The 25,471-nt window shown below is 33.2% G+C and overlaps 2 protein-coding genes across 11 annotated transcripts; one reads left to right on the top strand and one right to left on the bottom strand.

Annotated features, from left to right (window-relative positions):
• The first annotated feature begins 13,193 nt into the window (after positions 1-13,193).
• LOC126719032 (kinesin-like protein KIN-14T) lies at positions 13,194-22,206 on the top strand. Of its 2 annotated transcripts, none has more exons than XM_050421571.1 (12): positions 13,194-13,578; positions 15,087-15,319; positions 15,459-15,542; positions 15,826-15,993; positions 16,163-16,269; positions 16,647-16,825; positions 18,008-18,169; positions 18,379-18,594; positions 18,944-18,981; positions 19,300-19,427; positions 20,186-21,668; positions 21,855-22,206. In XM_050421571.1, the coding sequence occupies exons 2-12, from the start codon at positions 15,103-15,105 to the stop codon at positions 21,968-21,970; spliced, it is 2,898 nt and encodes a 965-aa protein (XP_050277528.1). In that variant the 5' UTR covers positions 13,194-13,578; positions 15,087-15,102; the 3' UTR covers positions 21,971-22,206. The 2 variants fall into 2 exon arrangements, with proteins under 2 accessions (XP_050277528.1, XP_050277519.1); XM_050421562.1 differs by having other exon boundaries at positions 15,027-15,319.
• LOC126719041 (pentatricopeptide repeat-containing protein At5g56310) lies at positions 19,059-25,151 on the bottom strand. 9 transcript variants are annotated; one of them, XM_050421591.1, is made up of 5 exons: positions 23,080-25,151; positions 21,014-21,565; positions 20,311-20,570; positions 20,055-20,175; positions 19,059-19,406 (listed from the first exon to the last, which is right to left on the bottom strand). In XM_050421591.1, exon 1 carries the CDS (start codon positions 25,064-25,066, stop codon positions 23,417-23,419), a length of 1,650 nt encoding a protein of 549 aa, XP_050277548.1. In that variant the 5' UTR covers positions 25,067-25,151; the 3' UTR covers positions 19,059-19,406; positions 20,055-20,175; positions 20,311-20,570; positions 21,014-21,565; positions 23,080-23,416. The 9 variants fall into 9 exon arrangements, with proteins under 9 accessions (XP_050277548.1, XP_050277580.1, XP_050277539.1 ...); XM_050421623.1 differs by having other exon boundaries at positions 19,059-19,352; XM_050421582.1 differs by having other exon boundaries at positions 20,055-20,570.
• Between the last annotated feature and the right edge of the window lie 320 nt (positions 25,152-25,471).

Here is a 25,471-nt window from a genome sequence, read left to right as displayed (position 1 = left end):
AAGGGTCAAAACAAATTACAAGGGTGGGTAACATCTAAAAGGCCAATACAAACCAAGAAAAAACCAAAATAAACTGATAAACACAGTTCTTAATTTCTCAGTAGGCCATGATGTACGGGAGATTTCACGACCCCTGTTCGACAATGACTTTTGCAATTGTCAATTCATAATGGCCTAATGGGCACTAAGTTATATTATGTACTCTATCATTGAATTATTGATCCACCATGAACCCTGGACAGTTTCAATGTGCATTAACATCCTAATTTGTGATTAATTTGCAAGATTTACTCCACAGTCTAAATTAACAGATTAGCAGTTAACTTTTTTTTTTTTTAAATATTAGATGCAATTGATTTGAACCTATAAATTATGATGTTTCCTTCATCATAATTTTTCTATATCATTAGGCTAAGTAATCAATTGATTTTTTACATAGGCGAGATTTGAACACAAGTCCATTATTCGATAGCAAATTTTTTTTAGCAATAAAGCTATCTAGAATTTATAATGCATAGCTACTTATACTAAATTAGCAGATGTCCCGTGTGATGTGCGTGTTTGTTATTAATTATTTTATAATACTCACATATGTTATAATATTTGAAAAATTAATTTGAATTATATATTATATGTCACTAAAATAATGAAGAAAAAAATTGTAATACAATATATCCATATATAAGTAACTATAATTAATTGGACCCTAAAAATGCCACTACATGCCTATTGATTTTTTTTTAATCAAGTGTAAATGTATATTTGGTTCTTACATTTGACATTTTCAATATAAAAATTCTTATTATTTCTTCTTCTTTTTTAGGAGTATTTTTTTTTTCTTTTTTTAAAAGAAAACACGTAAACTTTTGAAGACTAAACATGTAAGATTTAAGATTTATAATTTTTAACTTGCAAAACTAAATATGCATTGCCAAGCGATTAAAAATATAATAACAATTGAACAGAGAAATTCAAAATTATACCATTTCATATCTTAAAATTAATTTTACATACGTTAGAGTATCTCAATCACTTACAAAAATTAAGCACTTCCCAAAAATATAAATAAACACAAATAACACATATAAAGGCTTTATGTCTTCCTGAAGCATACCTTTTAAAAACCCCAAATGTCATTGAAGCACTGTATCAAGTTTTGACAATGTTGTTGAGAGGTTTAGATCATATGCATATAAAAACAAAGCCAATTTCATACTCTTAAACACAAATAACACATATAAAGGCTTTATGTCTTCTCTAAGCATACCTTTTAAAAACCCCAAATGTCGTTGAAGCACTGTATCAAGTTTTGACAATGTTGTTGAGAGGTTTAGATTATATGCATCTAAAAACAAAGCCAATTTCATACTCTCTCTCTCTCTCTCTCTCTCTCTCTCTCTCTCTCTCTCTCTCTCTCTCTCTCTCTCTCTCTCTCTCTCTCTCTCTCTCTCTCTCTCTCTCTCTCCGCCCTTCAATATTTTGTGAAACTAGAATATATAAAAAATAAAAAATAAAAAATAAAAATATTGAAAATTATTGAAAATAAAAAATAATAATTTTATATTAATTAAAATTAAATAGATAATAAAAATAAAATAATCTTTTACTCTATTTTTTTTTAAATGATGTAACCTTTTACTTTTTTTTTATAGAATACTTTGCATTTTAACATACACACAAAGGGAGATGAGAGAAGGTTTTTAAAGAAACTAACAGTGGTGTATATTTAAATGAATGCATATTGTATAAGATTAAGTTTTTATTAAAAAAATCATATATAAGTCCAAAATTAATTGAATGGAATATGGTAGATAACTATGCAACTAATAAAAAAGGAGATGCTTGAAAAATATAAGGGGAGTTTGCATAATTAAAACTCAATCACATATTTAAATGAAAAACCTTGAATTCAATAATTAAAAAAAATTATTTAGAGGATATTTAAGTGGCAACCTCAATGTAATAGTTAAGAAATGCAATCATAAATTTGTATGATCTCAAAAATATAATGAATACATATTTAATTAAAGTTTTTTGTTTTATATTAAATTATATATGATATAAATGTTGAGCAATCATAGCTCTTCCATATGTCATACATGTCAATAACATTTCAAGCCTTGACATCTCCTTTTTGTTTAAATCTTCTATCATCTCTTCTTCTATAAATTGGATATCCATTATCATCAATTGTCGTCTCGTTGTAGTGAATGTGATGAATAGATTAGGATTACCTGCCCATCTACAGACTGCCATGGCATCTTGATAGTTTTGTATCATATATCTTGGTCCACCTATAAAAGTTGCAGGGAGAACTATTCTTTTACCAAGTGATTTACGACTTGTGTCACCTCTAACAACAGCATCACGCACGTTCTTGTAAAAATTTGCTCTTAATTGTGGCTGTTTTTTGCATACAAACCTTAGTCTTTCTTCTTCAATAGCTGTATATGCATCAACTATGAATTGTTGGAAGAGTCGACCACCACAGAGAATTGTTTGTCCTCCATTTCTTCGGTGTTGAATCCTATATGTGTAATACTCCCTCATTGTAACAATTTCTCGCTTTATTTTTCTTCTTCCTTCATTATTGAAATAAGGAATGCCAACGTAGAAACCATCTTCTCCAACAGGAAACAGTATTGGATAATGCATAACCATAAATGACGGATGTAGATCACTAATTCTTTGTAGTCCATCACTTTGAGTTTCTACTATAATACCTCTTTCTCCGTTTGTGCCTGTGAGGTCACCTACAATTAGTGCAGACTTCTGAAGAAGTTGGGGCGTTGTACTGCCTTGCATTTGTTTCTCTCTTGCCTTCGTCCTTCAATAATTCTTGGATCAATCTTCTCAAATTTTTTTACGCTTACTATTTGATATATATATATATATATATATATATATATATTATTTATTTATTTATTTATAAAGGTACACTTACTTTATTATAACAATGAATTAGAGATAAGAATGAATTAGAGTCCTGATTAATCTAATATCCATTTACAAATTATAAGAGAAGTAAAATTATATATATATATATATATTTTTTTTTTTTAAATCTAAAAATTTAATAAAATTTCTGTAATTTGGTGAAGCCACGTGGCGCAACAACAGCGTCTAAGCCTAACTTTTATTATATATATATATATATATATATATATAGTATAATATGATATAAATATATATATATATATATATATATATATACTAGTATTATGTCTATGCGATGCACAGCTTAATAAAAAATATTTTGATAATATAATTAAATTTAATAACAAATAAAATGAAAAAAAGAATTAATTCAAAATTTAAGATTAAAAATAAATTGTACTTATACACTTAAAAGAAATTTAATTTTTATTTCTTATTTTGATATTTAAATCATTTGTTTTAGTGTTTATTTCATTCAAATGGTTATAAGTTATATCAACTCTAAACCAGCATATGTACACATATGTAACATTCTAAATTAATAATAAATAAAAATATAATACTCTAACTTAATGTAACATTCTAACTTACTAATAAATAAATATAACATCCTAACTTAAAGTAATATTTGTAATTGTATTGTGTTTTAGCCTTTAAGAACACATATATTTTTTTTTTATCATAAAAAAAAAACACAAATATTAATATTATACATGAAAAAATAATGAATTCAATAATTGAAACGGTTGAAACAAAATTAAGCCAAAACCTCAATTCATTAATGAAAAAATATCCAAATTTTTGAACTAAAAAAAAAAAAAAAACCGGAGTTAAGTAAAGATAGACTTACATAGAAATTTGGGCAGATGAATTCTCTCGTATCTAATTTCATGTCTGACAGCAAATTTTGCTTTTAATTAAAGAATATAGATTACATGGAATAAAGCACCAAACAAAAGCCATAACAAATTAAATCCATAATAAAATATTGATGTCAACAACAAATAATCATGTAATAAGAAATTAAAAAATACAAATATATTGCTTGCTATATTGACTTCTAAAAAAAACACTAAAATGTATGATCAAACATAGAATTTTAGCCTATTTATAAAACTTGTTGATAAAAATCATATTATATATAATAAAAAGGCAACAAATACACAAAATCTATTCAATTTGATGAAAGAAAAAAAAATTTACCTGCAAGGTTGTAGGTAGGGCAGAGAGGAGAAATGAAGAATATAGCAAATAATTGTAAAGAACGTAGTAGAAATAATGAAATACCAAAAAACTGTGTATATATAGTGGGAATTTTAGGTTGTAAAGAAGATGATATGAACAAAAAGAAGCAGTTTAGGTGAAACTTAAATACTTTATTTTATTTTATTTTATAATACGATATGGTATAAATATATAGATTTAAAAAAAAACCTAACGCTTTTTATTTTATTTTATTTTTTATATAAAAAAACCCTAACCGGCTCTTTTTCCCTCACATTTCTCTTCTCTCCCTCTTACTATGCCATATATTCGTTCTGCCGTCAATACCTTCACTCCACAGAATAGCTTAATTGATTTTCTTTTATTTTTTGTTTCGTTTTGTTCATAGTTTTGTCTCTTTCTAATTTCAATTTTTAATTTCTTAATAGTGCACAACTTTTCTATTTGCTTTTCCTTCTATTCTCATTTTATTATATTATTTTTAGTTTAGCAAATCCCTAGCTAGATCTAATTTTTTTCCTTTTACGTTTTTTACATTTTTTTTATCTCTCTTTTTTATTTAAATTTTATTTTTAGGTAATTCTATTCTATTGATTTTAGGGTTTATTAATAATATTTTAGATAGACACAACTATTATTGATTTGTCATATTTATCCAAAAAAATATGTATATATATCTATTCTTAAAATCTAAAAATTTATTAAAATTTCTGCAATTTGGTGAAGTCAATTGGTGTAACCATGGTGTCTAAACCCAACTTTTGTTATATATAATTTTTATCTTTCTTTTTTATTTGAATTTTATCCTTAGGTAATTATATTCTATTGATTTTAGGGTTTATTGATAACATTTTAGATAGACACAACTGTTATTGATTTGTCATATTTATCCAAAAAATATGTATATATCTATTCTTAAAATCTAAAAATTTATTAAAATTTCTGCAATTTGGTGAAGCCACGTGGCGCAACTACGGCGTCTAAGCCCAACTTTTATTATATATAATATGATATATATTATTTGTGCATTATTCATTATTTTGATTATGTTATCTTTTACAAGTTATATTTTGTTTTACATCTATTTTCTGATAACTCTTCCATTCCCATTCATCACTTTCTTCATCTACTATTTCTTCTCAGTCTTTGTCTACTGTAATTTCTTTTGGTGGTAGGCTGAGCCTCCCATTTAAACTTCTGTTCATTATTCTGTGATTATTTGTTCTCTGGTATGGTTGGCTCTATAGGCTTCTCTCTTGACTCTATTTTCTTCTTAATCGAATTCTTTGCCTAAGGCATCCATATCAGGGGTGAACTCTTTCCTTATCACCATAAGTTGATGATCTATTTCAGTTTCTGGTTGAAAAGGATCTCGCATATCAGTTCTTGATGGTGAAGGAGGCTTTTGACTATCTTGACTAGTGTTGTCTTCTTCTTGATCAACAACTGAGTCTTGCTTGGCTGTGTAACAAGGGGTACTAACCTGGGATTGGGTTCTTACACCTTGGAGCTCTGGTCCTAGGTCTCTCCTAGATCTGGGAAAGGGTACTAGGTTTCTGGATGAGCTACACTGGGATGCAGGTCTATCTTTAAGAAGGATAGTTGGCTGCCTAAAGGGTTGGTGTAGATCTATTGGGGATCTAGACCTGGATTCATCATATTCTAAGGGTGTCCTAAATCTAGATTGGTCAAAGCTAAGTCTAACCGTTCCATCGGCTAGTTGCTGGACAAAATCTAGATCTGAATTTCTATTTGGGTTTTGGATCTGTAGATAATGATTCTCATTTTCTAGAGTCTAGTTTGTTGGGAAGGTGACTTCAGACCACTTCAGGGTTCTAGGGACCTGAACTTTGGATCTAATGTCTCTGGTTTGGATGAGAGTGGTTTCTCCCACCTTTCTCTTGTCTATGGCTTGAACATTCATGTTTGTTTTGATGCACTTGTAATACACTCTGTATATCAAGGCTAACTGTCGGGTTCCATGTAACATGAGAGTTTTATGGGTCTTGATGTTAAGGGTGAGGACCTTCATGATGTGAGGGTCATCAAGTGCTACTGTGAAGTTGGAGAAATAGTTGAAATGAACTGATCCACCACTAAGATTGGATTCTATGGTTCTTAAGAGGCTGTCATTAAATCTGATATGACGGGTGTCTCTAAGGGCCATAAGGATTGAGTTGTTCAACCCTTCTCTGATCAAAGGTTTAACTCTAACCTGGACTAAACCTATATGGAGGAATTTGTGTCCATCTTTCCTGTGAGCTTTCAATGCTGCAGAGGGTAACAAGTAGCATGTCTCATACTCCTTATTGATGCTGTAAACTTGTTCTATAGTCCTAATATGGTAATCTGTCTTGAAAGTCTTTTTCAAGGACCATGAAGATGACTTATAGACCTAGTTAGTGGGTACCTTGGGTATGTTCCAATCTCCTAATTTTGATCTATATTTGATAACTGGTAAGACTCTGAGTTGAGAATTCCATCTTCTTGAGGGATCTCAGGGAGGGATGTACTGGAAGATCTAATGCTGGTAGAAGAGCTGCTTCTAAACAACCTATTCATTGTTCTGAATCAAAAGCTTAAGATAAACAATTACAACCTAATCACCTTTATCTTCAAATTTTTGGATCTATCCTTAGATCTGAAACAGGGTGTACAAACGGGACAAATGCCTTCTCTCAAGCTAACTACAATCTCTTATTGCCCTAATCCTTAAACACAGTGGGGACCACCCTTTTCTTCCAGTCCAGCAAAGGCCTTACCTGTGTCGCCATCCATTGTTGCCAACCATTATTTGGTATCTACCATTCCAAAACCAAACTACGAAAGGCCCCATGGTCAACACAGTTATAGCTCTGCCCTAGCTACTCCACCTCCCAAGACAATCACCACATACACAATCGAAGAACCTTTTGGCCCGATAGTACCCCAAAAGCCTTCTTCTCTTCCTCCCAGAACAAGAAGATCCCCTTATGTTAGAAAGCCTTTTGTCCAGCATATCTCTTATATTGAGCCACACTTGATTCATGTAACAGAACCTTTAGCATTAGTAATGGAAGTTTTGCCCTTAGGATAGCATTTCCTCCCCAAGCATCTAGAAAAGAACATCAGATTCTATAAGAGCATTCTTATCCAAGAAAAGTCTGCTCGTATAGAAAATGTCATGAACAGGACAAAGCCTTCAGAAGTCCTTTACCATAAATTCATCATTATAGGTTTTGTAAGTTGCAAAGACTGGGGACATCTCTTCTCACTCAAGACTCTTACAAACACTTAAGGGATCAGAATCCCAATACAATTATTATGATTATATGGATGCCTTTGAAAATGTTCTATTTTACCAAAATAAGAACTTTGACCATTCTTGGTTCTTGATGTTTAACAAGAAATTCTCCGGCCCAATACCTTCATGGTTCCTTAAGTGGTGGGAAATGTTTGGATCAATCCCGCAGATCTTCCCAGAACCCCTTTAGGATGCCTTAAGATATTTCAGCTCTAGGTTTCAAGTCACCAGTCATACTTCCCAGTTTCCAGCAATCCTGCATATGACAATCATGTACAGAATTCACTGGATCAGTATGTGGAACTATGCAATCAATCATAATCTCCTGGACAGAGAATTCTCTGTAAAGTGGTGGGATAGTTTCAGGTATAATAACATTATCGCCCAAATTCACAGAGATTTTCCTCCACCAGTCCAGAGAGCTATTGCTCATAATACAAGGTCATAGTCTAGCCTAGACTCCATCCAGATTGCCTGAAAATCTAGCAAGGAATTAAAGGATCTTGCTCAGCAATTGCTCTTACAATCAGAGAAGTTAGAGTTAGAAGAAAAGAACTCTCCTGCCTCTTCAGAAGCCTCAGTTAATCGCATTCCAGTTGACCCCTTCCAGGATTCTTAAGATCCGTATAATGGTTACAACTTGGATAGTGATTAAGATATTTCGAATAGTTCCAGAACAGCTCCAGAAATCCAGAATAGCTCCAGAACAACCTTTGCAGTCCGGTTATTATTCCGCTACAGTTCCCGCACTAGCAAAGCTCTAGATAGAACACTATTCATCCACAACACAAGTCACTATGCATGAACAGTAATCTAGAAAAGCAAGGGGGCAAGTCACTATTCATGAACAGTGACTGTTACTGTTCATCAAACAGTGCCCCGACAGAATCATTCAGAACACTATTTGCTTTCGGTGGAAAAGAAATTCACCTTTAGTAAAAGTAATTTATTCTCCATGATTCCAACAATCTCCTGAAGAATCCAAGGCTTCCTCCAGCTATATAAGGAACCCTCAGCTCCATTCTTCAACAGGTTCAATTCACCTCAGAGGTCTCATTTTAGGTCCAGTTTAGAAACCTACTTCAGAACCTCCCTCTCTTTACAACCTTTAGAACTTGTAATCAGATGGCCCCAGTTTATTTTCCAGTTTACACTTGTAACACCATAGTCATGGTCTTCACAATTGTAATTTTATATTTATGCTTCCGCACCCAGATGACCTCAGTTGGCCTCCCCCCCAGTCTGTAATATATATATATATATATATATATATATATATATATATATATGTGGGGACATTTACAATGTACACCAAACAAAAATAATTATGTAAATAAAATCTTAATTAATTTGAGATTAATCCGCTACTTATCTTTAGACACTAGAATGAATATTGTAAATTAATTTAGCATTCAATTTTTTTTTAATAAAAAAAAAAACACTATTTTGGACAGAAAACCTTTATTATTATTATTATTATTTACTGGAAAACTGATTATATCTATTATATCTATTTTTGATTGTCAGTTTCTTTAAGATTTTCTCCCCTCTCCCGTGTGTGTGTTAAAATACTTAGTATTTTTAAAAAAAATAATAGTTGTAATTTATAATAACCCAAAAGGAATATCCCCATGCTTCATGATTTATGGGGTCCTCGAACTTTTACACATTGCTGATGAGGTTTGAGCTAAGATTCCCTTTGGTACTCTACTGTATTCGCATTGCTTGTACAAGCCTGTTCATGATAGTAGGGTTTAGTCAAAGTTAGGTTCAACAAATTAGCCCACTTATCAATTTGGGTCCAGTTTATGTTTCTTTTGATGGCAGGTCGCAGGCCCAAGTCTTCTGCACTTGTCCATCGTTTTTCTTTTGCTGGTGCTTGAATTGTTCCATTGATGATTGATCGACCATTTACTCTTGTAGGTTCCAGTCAGCTCAACTGGTAAAATCTCCGATGGTTGTATAAAAGATCTAAGGTTCAATCCCCGCCTACACCAAAAACTGATTGGTGTCTTGGTCTGATGATAAAGAACTATCATCAGGAGCGGACGCCATAGGTTGAAACTCTCTAAAAAAAAAATCATTGACTCTTGAATAATAATAATAAGAAGAAAAACAATGACTTTGTTGCATGGTAACGTGATTACTAACTCTATTACTCCATACAGTTATACTTTAATTGGTTGACACATTTTGATGTTAGATATTTAAGATTTAAATCCCCTCTTTCTCATTGTAAATATCAAATTATTAAAAAAAAAAAAAAACAATCTTTCAAAAAACTCGTAAATAATATTATTATTGGAATTTTTTTATAAAAAAATGTTGATATCTATTTTGTATACATTATATTTAAATTATCATTAGTAATAGTAATTAATTCCTTTATTCAGTATGTCATGAGCAGAAGCATAATAAAAATAAATGCTATATTTAAAATTTTAGATATATATAACGAAATTGAAATATATATATATATATATATATATTGGACCGAATGAACCGAAATAGACCAAAATGGACTGAATAGAATTGAATGATCGAAGTGGACAGAATAGGACCAAATAGAAGCAAAATGGACCGACTAAGACCAAAATGGACAGAATAGACTGAATAGGACCGAAATGGACCGAATAAGACCTAATGGACTGAATATGATCAAAGTGGACTGAGTAGGACCGAATGGACCTAATAGGACTAAAGTGGACCGAATGGGACTGAAGTGGATTGGATAGGACTGAATAAGACCAAGTGAACAGAATGGAGCAAATAAGACCGATGTGGACTGAATTGGATCAAAGTGGACTAAATAGGACCAAAGTAAATTGATAGGACCGAATAAGACTAAAGTGGACAAAATGGACCGAATAAGTCCAAAGTGCACAGAATAGAACCAAAGTGGACTAAATAAGAACAAAGTGGATAGAATGTACTGAATAGGACTGAATAAGACCAAAGTAGAACGAGTAGGACTAAATAGGACTAATGTGGACCAAATAGGATCAAAGTAGACTGAATTGGACTGAAATAGACCGAATGAGACCAAGGAGGATAGAATAGACCAAATATGACTGAATAGAACCGAAGTTGACCTAATATTACCAAAGTGGACCGAATAGACTAAGCTGGACCAAATAAGAACAAATAAGACCGAATAGGACCGAATTATTATTATTATTTTTAAATGTATAAATATTAGTCTTTTAGACTCCCAAAGTATTTTTTTTATATATGTATTTCCTAAGAAATATAAAAATTATTATCAAAGGGTTTAAATTTTATTGCATTTGTTTTACCTATGCTGCTCCTTTTATTATTATTATTATTATTATTATTATTATTATTATTATTATTATTATTATTATTATTATTACATATATGTTATGTGCACGACTCCAATGCAATATAATAAAATGTAAACATTTAATCTATAGCTTATTTATTCAATATTTTGAAACCAAATGGTTGAAAAAGAACTACTCAAATCTGTTGACAGTACCTTCTATATTAAATTTTAGTTCTATAATAAATTTTTTAGAAAAAAAAAAAAGTTTTTTATCAACATAATTTTGTGAATTTCATGACTTTCATATGACAAAATATTTTTTCAACACTTCTAAAATGCTTGAATCTGCAAAAAATGCCCTTCAAAATTAGAGAGGGAAAAAAAGCTAGTAATAATCAATAATTGCATCAACCAATAAACAAATTTAATAAATTTTATTGGAAATATTCACCAATAAATCATAAATAAGTACTATTAGGAGATTTTTGGTGATATATTCATCACAATTTGAACAAATTATATATTTTCTTCATTTTTTTTAAACAATTCTATGTTATACATTAAAAACCAATTATTATTTTTCTGTATCTATCGAAAAAAAATATTGTATTACATTGCTTAGCACCATTTTCAATATTTGTTGCTAAAATAAGCAAGTACACCAATATTTAGAGAAATATATAGTGTAATCAAACAAATGGTGGATTATTTAATTTGCAATGTTAACTATTTATAATAACATACAAAACGTGAAAATAAACAGTAAAAAGAATCAAAATGGTTTATAATGATGAAAAATATAGAAACCAATGGTTGTTTAATATGAAATAAAAATCATATGAGGATTTTTCTTTTTTAATTCATTAATATGTAGCAATGCAGACAAAATATTTAACTTGAAAATGTATAGCAATATTGTGAGGTCAAAGCTGTCATAAGCCCTCCATCAACCATAACATAACCTAAAAAAAACAAAAATTTCATATGCATAATATCTAAAATTGAACATTGGAAAATTGCATATTAATACAATATCTTAATCAATCAAAAAGTCACAACAGAAAAAATTAGAGCATTCCTTTACGTATAGTTTTTTAAAAAGTACCAATCCATGAAAAGGGGAAGGAACACCTTATATTAAAAAATTAAAAAAATACAATAATACTATCTCCAAGTACAAAAAAAAAAGTAGGGTGGCGGGGGTGTTGTTAATTACTTTAAAAAATTCTATGAACATATACATTAGATACACTTTGACCTGTAGGGAATTAACCCGAATTCCCAACCTATGAGAAACAAAAAATAGAAAAAACACATACCAAAGAAAAAACAATCACACGCACAAGACAATATTTACGTGGTTCGGCAATTTGCCTACATCCACGAAGTTGCAGGGATTTTATTATTATCAAGGAAAAGTACATAGTGCGGCTACAATTTTTCTCTCTCACAAAACACGGCAACAACACCCACAATAAAATCCTAATCACCAAAGTCGGTTTCTATATACAAAATGTATGATGATAACTTTTTTAAAAATCAAGGGTCCATTAGCTTAATTATATATATATATATATATATATATATATTTATATAGATATCTTTTCTATTGAAAATATAGGAGGAACCCCCTCTGCCAATGAGTATAATAATTGTGGAGTCAAAAGATATATCTATTTATACGCTGTTGAAAAAATCTCCATTTTTTTTTTTTTTTTTTGTTAAGAGGAAAAAATGTTTCACCTTTCACCAAACTCTCCATCCTTAATATTGGATTTCAGATTTTTTTTTTTTTTTTTAATACAAGAATTTGAATGCTTGGAAGTGGGAAAAAAAAGAAAGTAAGAAGAAAGAATAGGTTTAGTGAACATTTTATTTATGTTTAAACTTAAAGCAATGGCTTATTTTTCCAAGAAGATATAAGAATTGTCACCCCACCCACACCAATATCATGATATCAATAGTACTATATCAAAATCAGGTACACATTATTTATTCATCAAGGTTATCTATTTCAAAAGGAATTTGGACATTATTATTATTATTATTATTATTTTCTTGTTGTTCGGGTCATCATCGTAAGATGGAACAGAATTTTCTTTGGTCCATCGATCGGTCTATGTTGGCGTAGTTTGTAAACATAAAATACTAGATCATCACATTGGACGACAGAGAATGTGGAAGCCTTAATGGTTGGTGAGCTCTAATTACAAGTTATTAATGGCAGATCAATTATATATTCTTCAGGGTCAGTGAAAGTGAAGTTAAGGCTCTTTTACTCTACCCATAGAGATGAGTAAAAAAAAAAAAAATTATTCATGCTTCAATCCACAATGGGTCCCTCACCAACTGCAACCCCATCTCTCTCTCTCTCTCTCTCATGCAAGGAAAAGCCTAAGGTATTTTTGTCAAGAAGCTGCAGGAATCGAACAATGATTATCCGTAATAACATATGAAAGAAATGTGGGCTTAACTTGATGCTTTCACATGGCCTTCATCAGAGATACCTTAATAATTAAAGAAAAGGTTTTCAGGCTTTTTCCCTACGTGTTGAATTGGCTTTTCAACACTAGAGACATAGATTCTTTCTTCAGCATTGTACCACTTGTGAGATTTCAACAACTACCACACTGTCACTCTCTTGCTCTTCTCACCTGTTTCTTCACTTGTTATGCTTATAATATTGTATTCCAAATTCTTTGAAATGGGCATTTGCTCATTCAAAGGTTTTTGGTTGGGGCTCTCTTGTAGCCATATTTGACCTTGTCATGGTCCAGGAAGGCTTGATTAGAGTTCAACAATTCAGCTATGGAGGGGCTTTGAATTGCTAAAGCCTTCATCCAGCCTGGTACTCTCTCTCTAGCTTCATTCACCAATTCTACTCAACAATCTCATAGTTACAATTTCTTGTATATTATTACTGTTTCTTAGTTTCCACACCAATTATACTACGATGAGTCTTTTCACAAGGTTTAGTTCAGAATGTTTTGTTCTCCATATATATGTTCTTTTGTGTCTCCATTGGTTGCTGATTCTCAGTTTTATTGACTCCGCATAATCCAGTGGCACTAACTTTTAAGCCTTCTACACTCAACTGTAATAGATTGATCATTTTGGCAAAAACTTACAATTTAAGATTATAAACTTCCTAAGCAACCCACCAACCCACCCACCTCTCTCTTTTGGTCTCCATATCCACCCCTTAGGAAAAACGAGTACAACATAAGAATAAAAACTCCACAAATAATTTCTTCATGACACTCAAAAGAAAAAAGAAAAATTGGTAAATGGGGAGAAGAATTTAAATTCTGGATATTTTTATTGGAAATACTAGAAAGTGTTAATTTAACTATTCATCTTTAATAAAACTATTTGCTCACGTTCAAGCTCCACCAATTAATTCTTGGGCTTTTCTCGTTTCTTGTTTCCATCTCCCGATACACACATCTAATACAGTTGATGTTGTGTTATTATGCTCTCTTCCTATAACTTTACAATCTTTACAACACTATTTATCAATATTTCACGTAAAGATGAAATCTGTTTGACTAACATTTGACCTATATTTAAAGATTAGCTAGTGCAAATCCTTCTTGATTAAGGTGATTGTCAATTTCAAATAATGAGCAATTCTTCTATACATACTAATGAATTATATAAAGCCAATAGGACTAGCTCAATTGGCAGGTCCTCCACTCATAATAACGAAATGGAAGGTAAGAATGTGGGTTCAAGAATCACAATGTACACGTATAACTTATCAATAATAATAACAATAAAATTAATGACACACACACACATATATATATATATATATATATATATATATAATTTATAATAATAGAAAAAGAAAAAGAAAAAAAAAAAAAAAAAAAACTACATAATGGTGTGAGATGTTCTCCATGCAACTAATACATGAAAAGTGGGGCACGTGTTACAAGTGAATTGATAGTAGAGCTTTCACATCACTTTAAAGATTTTGAAAGAGTTATTTAGAAGAGAACCACTTTGCATTACTCAGTGTCTAAAGCTACCTTGGGAGTTAAGAGTACTCCTTTTGAGGTGAGTTTGGGGCTTACACTTAGAAGACCTTCATCTAACCTTCTCCTTCTCCTTCTCCTTCTCCTTAGCATTTTCCATCACAAATAAAGATAATTCTCTTTCCCCGTTTTCACTATTAGTTTAAGTTACATATTCAAGTGTTAATCTATATCCAATTATTCATGATTCTGCCTATTTACATATTTTACAGTATCATAAATTAATTTATTTGATTTATGCAATGTGCACTTACAGTATGGACAACAGGACAGAAGAGAAGAGGAGAGAGAACTAACTTTCTATTATATATTACAGCCTAAGAAGACGGATTATGGAGTCAAAAAAATCTGTTCAGAAACTTTCTAATACAATTCATTCCCTACTAGGACTAAAGGCACGTTTTACTTCCACCTGGGTCAAGTCAGTTTGTGACATAATAAGAAACCTACCACCTGAAGGACCATCCATTGAGTTGAAATCTGCAAACTTAAAGACAAGTGATTCTTCTGGAAACAAAGATTTGGACAGTGCAATTTCAAAGATTAATGGTAACTCCTTTCTTTTAATGTACTCAGATGTATCCCTATGTGCAACAGTGCACGCCTGCAGATGCATGTGAAAATTTCACCTTCTCTCAAATTACAATTCATAGTAATATGCCTATAAATTTTCTTCTGTCATTAACAGATGAACTTGCTGCCTTAACGTCCAACATAAATCAACTGAATACTCAGAGAAGGCAAGTACTCGATGAGTTTCTAGACTTGAAAGGTTAGTCATCTTCAACTAAAACTATTGTCTATTTTCTAGACTGAAGGTATATAAATGTTTTTGTACTTCTAAATGGTCGAGGAAGGGATTGGTGGATTGCCATCTTCCAAATCATAAACTCCAAGGGTCATCTCAGAGAAGAAGGGTCCAAGGACCAAAGTAGCGTTTAGTATTATCAATTCAATGAATAATAGGTTGCACTCAACCTGAAAAATCTTTGTAGCTTCTTTGCTGGAGACACCAATATATAGCATTAATATGCTCACCAAATTTTCCACTGCAGGGAACATTCGTGTATTTTGCCGTATAAGACCCATATCAGAGGGGGAGAATTTTGGCCATTTTAGGCCTGTTGTAGCTTCGGATTCAAGTAATGTTCTTCTAAGGCTTACAGATAATAAGAGTAAAAGTTACAGGTTTGACAAGGTTTTCCATCCAGGTTCATCACAAGGTGCTTGAAGAATATCAAATTTTTTTGTCATTTCATTTCTTAGCAAGGTTCAAAATAAACAATAATTTTTTTTGATATGCAAAAATATACAATCAATATCTTATGTGCAAATAGCAGATACAATATAGTCATTTGTTTTGAGACCAAAAATTGGATTGACAATTTTCAGATGAAGTATTTTCCGAAGTTGAACCAGTCATTAAATCGGCACTGGATGGCTACAATGCATGCATTTTTGCATATGGGCAGACAGGCACAGGAAAGACTTTCACAATGGTAAGGAACATATTATGCCATGGGCTTATTTACACATTCTCAGGAGTCATTACAAGTTAACTCATAACCTAACCAAGCAAGCATGCCACAATTCAGGCTTAAATGGCACCAAAATACTGCAGACTTGGTGCCCTAAGACTTTGTGTCATGCACTGATCTGGCTTATATATATATATATATATATATATATATATATAAAACTCAAATAAATTATCACTTTTATGGCATATAAAGACAAAAGCTTTGGTGTTTCTATCATAACACATGAGCTACCTTACAAATGAGTTAGCATTACACACTCTGTAGCTTAAAATCAATCAAGGGTATCTCTGAATTCACTTACTCTGACAATACCTGTTGCTGATAAAAAATCACAGGAAGGCAATCCAGATTCTCCAGGGATGGTGCCCCGTGCTATTGAAGCACTCTTTAAGCAAGTGGAGGATAGCAACCATGCATTTCTCTTCACATTCAGTATGCTTGAGATTTACATGGGAAATATCAAAGACTTGCTTGTCCCTCAGCCACGAAAAGCAATGGATCCTATGCCACCATGGTGAGATGCCATTATATAATGCTGGACTACAGTCTAGAACTCTATATGGCCTAGCTACAGGCAGTCATTCCTCATGAACTTCATTTAAATGCTCACTTTAATATGTTTTAGCTAGTATATAAATGCAATTTAAGATAGAGAAGACTGGAGCTTATTATTTTCTCATATTTAACTAATATGCAGCCACTTCTATAAATCTGAACAAGATAATTTGGTATAAATTTTTTGTTAAATTACCTAGCTACAATCACCATACATGACACACCCAAAAATAGGAAAACTAAAAATAGAAGGAAAACTTGATAGGGGTAATTTTTTTTTTTCATCAAATTTGATGAGTAATTTCACCACTATGCACCAGCTTGATTGGGTAGTTGTTCTCTCTTGACTTCATTACATTATTAAGGTATTAAGATGGATTGGCCACTGACATAGTTGATTCAATTTCATCAATTTGACTTCATTTTTTTTATTCTATATTGAGGTTAGGAATTGGGATTCTCTCAACCGCATTATATACTAAACCTAGAGTGTTAAAAGTTTATAACCTTGCCAGTCATGTATGTGTAATGCCTAAATTCTAGACTGCAATTCTTTTACACCTTTAAAAGTAAAGAATGGTTCTGATTGACAAGGTTTACTTTGTGTCTAAAGAGAATGAGTATAGAGGCTTACATTTCAGATGTAATTAGATGCAATAATTGTTTACATTTAGGATTATGGTTTATCTTTCAGATACTGTCCATCTGCAGCTCCTTGACCATTGGCTCTATGTATGCACTAAATGTAATGGATGTAAACTCTTCTCAACTAAGCACTCTTCACAAAGTAGTTTTATTGTTTGCTTATTTGTATTGCTTGCATACACAATACTGTCTTTTATGGGCACCACTTGTCTTCAATTAACAAAAAGATCAAAGGTAACATTGACCAACTTTAAGTTTCCATTTTTAATTAGAAAGCAAAATCTCATTTTCCATAATCACTAGAAGAGACAACGGGCACATATTTTCAGTAAATAAAGAACTATGGTTCTCAAAGACTTGAGCCAAATGGGCCTCTAATTGTTGCTTTTGAATTCAATGAGAAGTTACTCCAAAATAATACTCCTGTCTTTTAGGTTCTACTTGTTAGGTGTGTTGAGACAGTGCTTACTGGCATAATTTCATATGTTCTATACAGTCTTTCAATCCAAACAGATCCCAAGGGAGGAATTGAAATAGACAACCTTGTGGCCATCCAAGTGAGTGACTTTAAACAAGCATTGAGGCTGTATAGACTAGGATGTCAGTCCAGATCAACTGCTTCAACAAATTCTAACATGAATTCCAGTAGATCACACAGGTAAGCCTTTCCTCAATAAAATCATAAAGAACTGTCTTCAACATTTTGATTAAATAAAGGCCCAAAATAGAACCCAGTGCAGCAAAAGCTGGGAGCAAATCTTGAAACCCATGAATCTGCTTTGAGTTTAAGTAGTAATTTTAGTAACTGATTAGTGAACGATAATAGTGTGCTATTCTGAGTTTTCCTTTCTGTTACTGCTTTAATAGCTTGATTCGCATATCAATCACATGTTTTGATGCTCCTGAGAGGCGAAGGGAAACAAATAAAGTTTGGTTTGTTGACCTTGGCGGAAGTGAGCGCATACTAAAGACGAAGGCATGGGGGAGAAGACTCGAAGAAGGAAAAGCTATTAATTTATCACTTTCTGCTCTTGGAGATGTCATCAGTGCCCTTCAAAGGAAAAGGTTTCACATACCTTATAGGTAACAGCGACACTCTCACTTTGCTGTAACTAGAGCCATATTATTCTTAAGGGTAACCGAGAAACAAGATTTTTGTAGATCATCAGATAACCATCAAATCTAACTCAATTAATGTGGGATTTTAGACAAATGATGAAAGAGGATTTTTTTTTTTTTTAAAATCCCACTTGTTTTACATTGACACATGCTTGGTCAATACAATTAATTGACTAATCCAGTAGAGTTTATAAATATATATATATATATATATATATATATATAAACAGTCAACAAGGGTTAATTACATTTAGTGGGGCTTCTACTGCATTATGGACCAAACCCTAAATGATGACATTTTTACTTGTGACAGGAATAGCAAGCTGACACAAGTTCTCAAAGATTCACTTGGTAATTATTTTCCACACAGAACTCTGTACAATATGTCATATGTGTAGCTGGTATCTAGTCATTATATCATATCATATACCTGGTATGAGATGGGTGTTGGTCAATTCTTACCATTCATGTAGCAAACTTAACATGTATCTCTTCTTTCATAGTCATATATATCTATGGGAATAATTCCATGTAAATGTCTGCTAGGGAAGGCATGAATATTTTACAGGAATGTTCCACTCTTACAAGTGCTTCTGGCATGTATATGTATTGTTCTTCTTCACCAGCCAAATCTAAGTATCTTGCCTTGATTCAACAACTTAACCTCAGGAAAGGATTCAAAAACACTTATGCTCGTCCATGTTAGTCCCAAAGAAGAAGATCTGTGTGAGACAATATGTTCTTTAAATTTTGCAACAAGGGCAAGAAGCATTCATCTGGGGAGTGAGGGTTCAACTGTAAGTAAATCTAACATTGTGTTTCATATATTGCTATTAGTAACACTTATTGCCTTGGTATTGAAGTTGGCAAAGTACAGATTAAATTGTTAGAGGAGAACCTAAATTAAATTATATGCACCTAGGCAAAGTTAGTCAATGTCTTTGATCCTTTAACATAATGATTATATAGTGATGAGTTTGTGTTATATGCAAGGATTAACTTATCAAAAAAAGAAGTTATATGCATGGATTAACATGTTAGAGCCTCTATGACGGAATAAGATACTTGATAGGTGTGGATAAAATTTATCAAATCTAGAGCAACCAACGTTATCAATTAAACATGTAACAAGGAAAATAAAAATAGACATCATACAATATTCAAATCTGTCTTCAATGAGAGTGTCAAGGGACAAAAGAAAAAGAGGTATATAAACTGGTCAATATAATTGTCTAGGCAAATTACAGCATAGAAAAATATACAATATATTGGATGTATCCTGTTAACATACTAATAGATAGTTAAGTATGCATTAACAATTTGGTGCATCAAAGTACATCCAATTCGGCATCGAATTATCACAGATCAATACCAAAACTCTTAACAATAGACATTTCCAATAATTAACAAGTTGGGTGAATTACCTGGTTTGCTGGCTTGCCATTTCCAAGCTTCATCTCAATTCCCAACTGATGCATAATGCTGCTTTGTCTTATTCTGCATTTTGATCTTTTTCAATTTGAAATGGCCACTGAGGTGAAGTTTCTGAAATCAGGAAGAGAGGCAGCAAAAGGAAGTTGCAATGACAAATCTTCATCAAAAAATAAAAATGATTGAAGACGAGCGTCGAGATATTAAGAGAAACATTGAGAAGTTAAATGAGAAATTAGAGACACTAACAAGGGCAGAACCGACTTTCTGTCAACAACCAGATGCTCCTGATTTATCTATTGGATTGGCCCAACCTAATCTGGAAGTTTTAAGCAACAAGACTAGAGATATCCCCAAAGGTCCCATGTCACAGTTACCAAGATTTATGAGGCCAACTATTAGCAGCAAAATAAAATCTGGGACAGAACACCCAATTTCAGAAGAGAAACCTGCATTTCGTGCAAGAAGGAGAAGGCCATTGTATCATCGTGCTGAGTCTGTGACTTTCCCTGTAAAGGGTAATTCAGAATACAGCTCAGACTGCAGTATATCAAGAAGCTGTGTGTTGGCTTTGAACATGAAAAGTAGTGTAGATATTGAAACAGAATACAGCCAAGAAACATATGAATGTGATATTAAAGAGGTAGTATTCCCGGAACAGGAAATATCACCAAGGAATTCCGTTAATCAAAGTGCTCACCTCAGTCACAGTGAGGGATATGGAAATATATTGAAAAATAAAAATAGCTCCACAAAATTTCTGAAGGTTGACAATTGGCTTCACTCACATAAGAATGAAACTTCTAGCAGTAGTTATTCTCATAGGAGCAAACAGGTTCTAGCAATTCCTACCCCAAAGAAAAACAATAGGCCTACTGAGCAGAAGAAAGAAGAGAAGGTAAGAGATGAGAAAGTGCATAATAGCAGCTTTGAAAAAAAAGAGATCTTTTACCATGAGAAGCTGGAGAAACAAGCTGATGTTGAGCGATTTAGAGGATCTTTACTGGAAGAGGGGATTGATAAACCTCAAACACTCATGGAGGATTGTCTCAGTAAAGAGTTAAGGTCTGGTTCCAGTTCACCATTGCACACAATTGGTGGTGACTTAATGATACAAACACAAGATTTGGTACATGGCCCATCAATAGAGGACAATTCCTCTGCTAAGCATGGCAGTTCTTCTCCACCCAATATGTGCAGCTATAGTATCAATTTGGATCAAGATGACAATGGTGTCAATTTAATGACTATGATTCAGACGGTAACAGGTGAAACAAGATGCCCAGACAATTTCTTGCCAAACAGCTTCGGTTGCTCCCACCTGCTGCCATCTGATTTAGATTACAGTATTGTTGACCCAAAAGAAGATTCTGACATCTCATTCTACTCATTTGAACTAGAACAACACTGTAAACAAATGACTACTGAAATAGGTGATGAAGATAATGAAAAAGAAGACGTGGACACCTCATCTCAAAGCTTGATGAAAGGGAAAAGCCCTGTTCTACAAAAATTGAGATCGCAAAGAGCTCTATTTAGGGTCCATCCAAATCCAAAGAAACCAAACATCTTATTTGTTAAATCACAAGAATATGCACAGAACACAGGTAAAAGATATAAAATCTTAATTAAAATGTGGCTCTTATTTGCTGATCCAATTCATTTTTTAATCAAGCAACACACACTACACACTAGCTTTTGAACAAAATTCAAAATCCCAGCAAACAACTAACATCTTGTGGTTCTTTCACATATTGAAAATTTTACATGTTTTCTTACTCTATTGTGCTCAGGAATATGTCACCTCCTTAAACAGAAAATTCAGATTATATATGCCAGTGCACTTTTAGGATTGGGATTTCAGAAGTTGGGATTTGAGGAAGACTTCTTCTATGGTTTAATGCTTTGAAGTGAGTAGTGACTCCAATGGAAATTTTAATGCTTTTGAAGCAACTCCAGCAGTGAGAGGAAGAAGTTAAGTAGTAATTATTTTCTGATTTGATCCTGGTGGTGGTCATGGTGAAACCCTTAATAGACCAGTGACGTGATCCTTCTATTGTGTATGCTGAGCATCATTCATGCACATGTGCATGAGTATGCAGTGTATCAAGATGTTTGTGTGTATCATATCTAAATTTTTCTTTAGCTCTGTGCCAAGCTCTTTAGCTGAATCTCTCCAACTGAGAAACAAGAGAATGCCAAATTTTTGAATGTGCCTCAGAAAAAGTTGCGTTGACCATATAAATGTGTATCTAGGGAATTATTTTTCTTGTACATCTATTTATGTGCACAGCTAATTTACCATTTAAAAATCGTGCCTTCTTTTATATAGAATACTTAGGTTATTAGCCGACCAATTATGTTATATTACATGGTTGATTTGATACAATTGTTTTTTTTTTTTTTGAATGTCTGGATAAGTCTGCAAACAAAATTATTTTGACAAGACCATACATTATTTACAGAATCTCACAGAAAGCATTAAATCTTATATATACAAATAAAGCAAACCATCCCCTGACCGAAAGCTTTGTAAAATTTACGATGACCAGAGCTATCCAAGACTACCTCACCCCACAAGTTTGCCAAACCAAGGCTGAGGTATACTAGCAATGCAAGTAAAACTACTTCCCTTTTTACCAAGGAATTTATTCAAAATTAGCATCCAAATCAATTCACCCAACAATTTTAAAATCAGTGACCAATAAATTAAATAAATGCATTCCTGTTATACCACTTGTCTCTCCAAATATTAACAATGTTAATATTATGAATGGAACCCACGAGTTCTTTTGATTGGCTCTATCTACTTGTTTTAACAGGTTCTCACTTGGACAAGGATCATCAGGTGCTTTAGGGAAGTAAATAATGCGAATGGTGCTGAGCCTTTCCTCCTCAGTCAATATACTGATTCATGAAGGGTTGGGAGCAGGGATGGGAAGGGAATGAAACAAGTTTTTGTAAAGCTAAGCTATTCAGCTTCTCAAAAGACATAAATTTTGGCATAAAGATACCTACTTTGGTTATGAGATGGCTGGCAAAAAACATGCTGATGCAGCAAAGCTCCCCTCACGACCAAGATGCCACGTACGTTTGGTAGAACGTCAGATAATATGAAATTGGCTCCTGATTGCATAAAAAGACCAGAAAAACATTGATGTTGCTTTATTGATCTTGTCTATAAACATATTAAGTTCAGATCTTCTCAAAGTCAGTTGAAATTGGTTTGGTTTTCAATTCATGAAGCAGTTGTGGCACATCAGGTGGTTATGACTTACAACACATTATATTCCCAGTGGTACTCAACTCAACAGCCAGTTCAAAACCATTTCTTGTGAATAGTACCTAATCCTGATCATTCATCAAATTCAAGTAGCCCACCACCTCCCTTTTGCACATGCCCAACCATCTTCAAATGTCCATTTATGTTAACCAGAATTTCATATATCCCATTGAACTGTGGATGTGATTTCTCTCCAGCAATGAATTCATGAACTCTGTTACTCACTTCAATGAAACTCCCGCCTGGCATCTTCTTTACACCTGTTTCTCTCATCACCTTCCTCACCATCCCAGAGTCATTCCACCTACCTAGACTAGCATATATATTAGATAAAAGTGCATAGTTTCCACTGTTATGGGGCTCCAACTGTAGTAGATGCAGCAATGCGTGCTCTCCTAACTCAGCATCACAGTGAACATTGGAGGCAGCAAGAAGAGACCCCCATATAGCTGCATTTGGTTCAAATGGCATCCGCTTAACTAGTTCTAGGGCCTCTTGGAGATAGCCAGATCGACCAAGTAAATCGACCATGCAGCCATAGTGTTCGATTCTTGGTTCAATCCCGTACTTTGATTCCATGTTATTGAAATACCAGCGCCCCATTTCAACCAATCCAACATGGGTACAAGCAGAAAGGATGGCGATGAAAGTGACTTCATTTGGCTTAACTCTAGCCCTCTCCATGCGAAAAAACATATCAAGAGCTTCTCTTCCAAGCCCATGTAAAGCCAGTCCAGCAATAATCGTCGTCCAAGTTATGATACTTTTATGCTTCATAGTTTCAAAGACTTGTAGAGCTTTGGTTATGTTGCCTGACTTTGCGTACATGTCAATGAGTGCATTTCTGAGAGGAATAATATTCTTGTTTAACCCAAGTTTTTCAACATAGTTATGAATCCACTCCCCTAGCTCAAGAGCACCCAAATCAGCACAAGCAGAGAGTACAGCCAACATTGCAATTTCGTCAGGCTCCACATTCTCATCAATCTGCATTCTGCGGAACACATTTATGGCATCATCCGGACGATTATTCTGAGCATACCCTGCAATGAGTGCAGTCCAAGAAATCACATTCCTTTGAGGCATTTTCTCAAACAAGTCCCGCGCGTTCTCTAGATCACCAATCTTAACATAACCAGCAACCATCGCATTCCACATGATCACTACATCTCCTCTAATAAAGCTCACCCCATCATCAAACAACTTACGAGCATCACAAACACATCCCCCACAAGATGAATACATCTGAATCAATGCTGTAACCACATTAACTTCCGAGTCCAACCCAGTAGCTATAGCTTGAGAGTGAATGACTCTCCCACATTGAAGCTCGGATAATCGAACAACGGCTTTGAGTACAAAAGGGAAAGAGTAAGTGTCGGGCCTCAACCCGGACAGTTGGATTCTGTTATAAACAATGATGGCTTGTTTCGCAAAGCGAGGTGACCGAGATCGAGAGAGAGCCTTGATGGCGGTGTTATAGATATAAAGCGTGTCATTATCATCTGATGTTAACTGAGGTTGTTTGGTTTTGTGGGTGAAGAGTGAATAAGCGTATTCGATAAAGCCGAGAGAGGAAGTGGTGTCAATGAATTGGCTGAGGAGGAGGTTGTGTTGGTCGAGACCTCTCACTACTATGTAGGCATGAGTTTGGTGTATGTGGTTTATGTTGGAGCAATGTTTTAGCAAAAAAACCAGCTCGTTTGGAGGCCATCTTCTCATAGGAGATTGGAGTTTCTCTTCTTCTTTCTTTGGTAGATGAAATTTGTGAAAGAAAAAGAGAAATTTGGTAGCCAAAAAGGCGCGAGAGAGACATAGAACCAAACGACTAGTAGTTTAACGGCATCACAGCAGTAGAGTTAAAAATTTAACTATTTAGCATCACAAAAAGGTACTTTATTTATTTTACCTACACACTTTACAAAACATCTAGAGTGTATCTATTTCAGCTTTCAACATACTAAAATGGAGAGTGTGATATTGAGAAGGGGTTTCTTACTTGCTCTGTGATACTAACTGCCGCTTGCAGTTTTGGTATTGGCGTGTGAATGTATTTCTTTATCTCATCCCTTTCTCCTATATGTGTGTGTTTCTCAAAAAAAAAAAAAACACAATAAAATAATATAA

This window comes from Quercus robur, chromosome 1 (assembly GCF_932294415.1).
Source record: "Quercus robur chromosome 1, dhQueRobu3.1, whole genome shotgun sequence".
NCBI classification, from domain to species: Eukaryota; Viridiplantae; Streptophyta; class Magnoliopsida; order Fagales; family Fagaceae; genus Quercus; species Quercus robur.
This window is presented reverse-complemented; position numbering and strand designations above follow the sequence as displayed.

Bases quoted from the DNA above. Each gene is read 5' to 3' on its own strand.
- LOC126719032 (XM_050421571.1), top strand. From the start codon at position 15,103: ATGGAGTCAAAAAAATCTGTTCAGAAACTTTCTAATACAATTCATTCC. The intron at 16,270-16,646 runs GTAAGGAACATA...AAAAAATCACAG, and splicing joins CAGGAAAGACTTTCACAATG to GAAGGCAATCCAGATTCTCC. The intron at 18,982-19,299 runs GTAATTATTTTC...ACTTAACCTCAG, and splicing joins AGTTCTCAAAGATTCACTTG to GAAAGGATTCAAAAACACTT.
- LOC126719041 (XM_050421582.1), bottom strand. From the start codon at position 25,066: ATGAGAAGATGGCCTCCAAACGAGCTGGTTTTTTTGCTAAAACATTGC.